General features: G+C 39.4%; 1 protein-coding gene across 3 annotated transcripts; it reads left to right on the top strand.

The window, feature by feature from the left end:
* On the top strand, positions 215-3,072 carry LOC104766621 (serine--glyoxylate aminotransferase). Of its 3 annotated transcripts, none has more exons than XM_010490535.2 (5): positions 215-370; positions 724-1,248; positions 1,324-1,690; positions 2,456-2,666; positions 2,755-3,053. In XM_010490535.2, exons 2-5 carry the CDS (start codon positions 759-761, stop codon positions 2,890-2,892), a joined length of 1,206 nt encoding a protein of 401 aa, XP_010488837.1. In that variant the 5' UTR covers positions 215-370; positions 724-758; the 3' UTR covers positions 2,893-3,053. The 3 variants fall into 3 exon arrangements, with proteins under 3 accessions (XP_010488837.1, XP_019097017.1, XP_019097018.1); XM_019241472.1 differs by lacking the exon at positions 1,324-1,690 and adding an exon at positions 1,928-2,294 and having other exon boundaries at positions 216-370; XM_019241473.1 differs by lacking the exon at positions 215-370 and having other exon boundaries at positions 731-1,248; positions 2,755-3,072.

Raw genomic sequence — 3,776 nt, 5'->3', positions numbered from 1 at the left:
TCTTTCGGAAACATCACTCAAACTAGAGTTCTCATCTTTCAAATAAACTACTAAGCTAGACCAAAATAAACTAATGGGGGAAAACTACAAAAGAAAGAAACAAGAAGGGCAAATATGCAAAGGTAGTACAAATGCATTGTGAGCCATACGTAAGCGCAAAGATTTTTCACTTTGCTCTTATCTGCCACGCGTCTAAGATTCCAATAAGGCAAAGCTACTTGATTGGGATACACAAAGCTACAAAATAAAATACGTACAAACATGTAAAAGAAATAAACAAATAATAAATTTTAGAAGATATATTAAAGAGGAGGTTTGAGAAGACGAAGGAGTCCAAAAGGCCCCTCAGGAGCTTCCGGCTTATTCAGAGGTTAACTTTGCTCTCTCTCTTTCTCTTTCCGATTTTGCAAAGTTACTACTTAGTTTTCTCCGCTTGTTACTCTTTTTAGTGTTATATGTATGATCTTGCCCATGAAACTTTTTAGAACTCTTTGTAACACGCATATACATATTTGTTGGCTTAAATGAGATATGATCGGTGTATTTTATTTATGTATCGATGATTGTGTTATTGTTTGTTGGAGTTGATAGTAGCAAATTTGCTGTAGTCCATATGGTCATATACGCTGCGTATACCACATGTTTTGGTTCTATCTTATTTTTTTTTTTGGGTCAAAGATGAGATTGTGTATATTTATATAGAAGATTGTAAACTTTTGACAGTGTAGAGAAGGAGGATTCAAAAGAAAAGGGGAAAAATGGACTATATGTATGGACCAGGGAGGCACCATCTGTTTGTACCAGGACCAGTGAACATACCGGAACCGGTAATCCGGGCGATGAACCGGAACAACGAGGATTACCGGTCACCGGCCATTCCGGCACTTACAAAAACCCTGTTGGAGGACGTGAAGAAGATATTCAAGACCACATCTGGGACGCCGTTTCTGTTTCCCACCACAGGGACTGGTGCTTGGGAGAGTGCCTTGACCAACACGTTATCTCCTGGTGACAGGATCGTTTCGTTTCTGATTGGACAATTTAGCTTGCTCTGGATTGACCAGCAGAAGAGGCTAAATTTCAATGTTGATGTGGTTGAGAGTGAGTGGGGACAAGGTGCTAATCTCCAAGTCTTAGCCTCAAAGCTCTCACAAGACGAGAACCATTCCATCAAAGCCATTTGCATTGTCCACAACGAGACAGCTACCGGAGTCACCAATGACATCTCTGCTGTCCGAACCCTCCTTGGTTATTCACAAACCATCTCTTTTTTGTTTTGTGTTTTCTCTGTTTTAAATCTCACTAACTCAAGCGTATACACAGATCACTACAAGCACCCGGCTTTGCTGCTTGTGGACGGTGTCTCGTCCATTTGTGCGCTTGATTTCCGAATGGATGAGTGGGGAGTGGACGTGGCCTTGACCGGCTCTCAGAAAGCCTTATCTCTTCCAACAGGACTTGGTATTGTGTGCGCCAGTCCCAAAGCCTTGGAAGCTACCAAAACTTCTAAATCCCTCAAAGTATTCTTTGACTGGAATGACTACCTCAAGTTTTACAAGCTGGGAACCTATTGGCCTTACACACCTTCCATTCAACTCCTCTACGGTCTTAGAGCTGCTCTTGATCTTATCTTTGAGGAAGGACTTGAGAATATAATCGCCCGTCATGCTCGTCTTGGAAAGGCCACCAGGTAAAGTTTAGCTATGTAACACGCTTTTGATCCATACATCCTTCACGCCAGGGGTTAGAACATATGTATATATACATCCTCTTCCCATGCAAGTATTCGAATTGGTGATCTCTAATAGTTTACTTATACATTATGATTGCTTAATATGGTCATGTACATAGGCTGGCGGTGGAAGCATGGGGGCTNTGTTTTGTGTTTTCTCTGTTTTAAATCTCACTAACTCAAACGTAAACACAGATCACTACAAGCACCCTGCTTTGCTGCTTGTGGACGGTGTCTCGTCCATTTGTGCGCTTGATTTCCGAATGGATGAGTGGGGAGTGGACGTGGCCTTGACCGGCTCTCAGAAAGCCTTATCTCTTCCAACAGGACTTGGTATTGTGTGCGCCAGTCCCAAAGCTTTGGAAGCTACCAAAACTTCTAAATCCCTCAAAGTATTCTTTGACTGGAATGACTACCTCAAGTTTTACAAGCTGGGAACCTATTGGCCTTACACACCTTCCATTCAACTCCTCTACGGTCTTAGAGCTGCTCTTGATCTTATCTTTGAGGAAGGACTTGAGAATATAATCGCCCGTCATGCTCGTCTTGGAAAGGCCACCAGGTAAAGTTTAGCTATGTAACACGCTTTTGATCCATACATCCTTCACGCCAGGGGTTAGAACATATGTATATATACATCCTCTTCCCATGCAAGTATTCGAATTGGTGATCTCTAATAGTTTACTTATACATTATGATTGCTTAATATGGTCATGTACATAGGCTGGCGGTGGAAGCATGGGGGCTGAAGAACTGCACACAGAAGGAGGAGTGGATAAGTAACACAGTGACAGCAGTTATGGTGCCCCCACATATAGACGGTTCGGAGATTGTGAGAAGGGCATGGCAGAGGTACAACCTAAGTCTTGGTCTTGGTCTCAACAAAATTGCTGGAAAGGTTTTCAGAATTGGACACCTTGGAAACGTGAATGAGGTACACATTATGAGCTATATATAGCTTAGTGTAATCCAATTTTAATTGATCAAACTCTAATCAAACATGACTACATAATCAAATGCAGTTACAACTTTTGGGGTGTCTTGCTGGAGTGGAGATGATACTGAAGGATGTTGGGTACCCAATTGTAATGGGAAGTGGGGTTGCAGCTGCTTCTACTTATCTTCAGAACCACATCCCTCTCATTCCCTCTAGAATCTAATCCATTACTCCTCTCTCTCTCTCCTTCTCTTCCTCTCAATGTAAACAACTCTCATGTTTTCTCTTTTCTCCTATATTTTTACTACATTATCTATGTTTTTTAATTTGCTATCACCAAAAATTATTAAACAAAAGGTCAAATTATGTATTACTCACATTTAACTTTGCCTCATTACGTTCATTTTATGGGTATGAGATGAGGGATTGATACTCTTACGATGTTATGGAACCGAAAATAAGTCTTTAAATGTCTTGGAAGATGGTATTCGTCTAGTTAAAAACATTTTGGAATTTGTTTGTGTGTGTAGGACAGTAGGAGTCACTTGGCTATCCAACATGCGACATCTTTGTTTCTGAAGATTAACTGTGATGCATTTTCTCCCATCCATATACCTTCTCTTCAAAATACTTCACTGCAGACATTTTCTCTACAAAAATTGGGTTACTAATTTGATTTTACCTTGTGATTTTAAAAACAAAATCAACGTCGTTTTTATCCCTAATAACATAGTGAACCATGGCTATAGCCTTATTATATATACAAAGAAAAAAAAAATCCATAGCCAAACCAACGGTAATCATTTCAATGTGCTAGTACACTCTCATTCAATCGTTTACTTTCTAAGCAACACACCAAACACAGAACTTCTATTTTGTCTAATAAGTACATCTCTAATTGTAACAATTACAAATATCTACAAATTCCAGAATTATTCAGAAAATAACAGAAATTAACCTTAAATAAAATTTAGGAGAATAGGGACAGAGAGATCTAAAAATAACGGTAGAAGATTATTGAAAGAAAATAGTAGTCAACGGAAAGTAATGCAAATGATTCGGTGTTCTAAAATAACAAAAACCAAAACAAGAAATTAATAAACGAAA

The sequence above is a fragment of the Camelina sativa genome, chromosome 19 (assembly GCF_000633955.1).
Source record: "Camelina sativa cultivar DH55 chromosome 19, Cs, whole genome shotgun sequence".
NCBI lineage: Eukaryota > Viridiplantae > Streptophyta > Magnoliopsida > Brassicales > Brassicaceae > Camelina > Camelina sativa.
Note: the sequence above shows the minus strand (reverse complement) of the source record. Positions and strands in the feature narration are given on the sequence as shown.

Excerpts from the sequence above, each read along its gene's own strand:
- LOC104766621 (XM_019241473.1), top strand. The coding sequence starts at position 759 with ATGGACTATATGTATGGACCAGGGAGGCACCATCTGTTTGTACCAGGA. Across the intron at positions 1,249-1,323 it reads TGCTGTCCGAACCCTCCTTG|ATCACTACAAGCACCCGGCT; the intron begins GTTATTCACAAA and ends GCGTATACACAG. Across the intron at positions 2,667-2,754 it reads ACCTTGGAAACGTGAATGAG|TTACAACTTTTGGGGTGTCT; the intron begins GTACACATTATG and ends AATCAAATGCAG.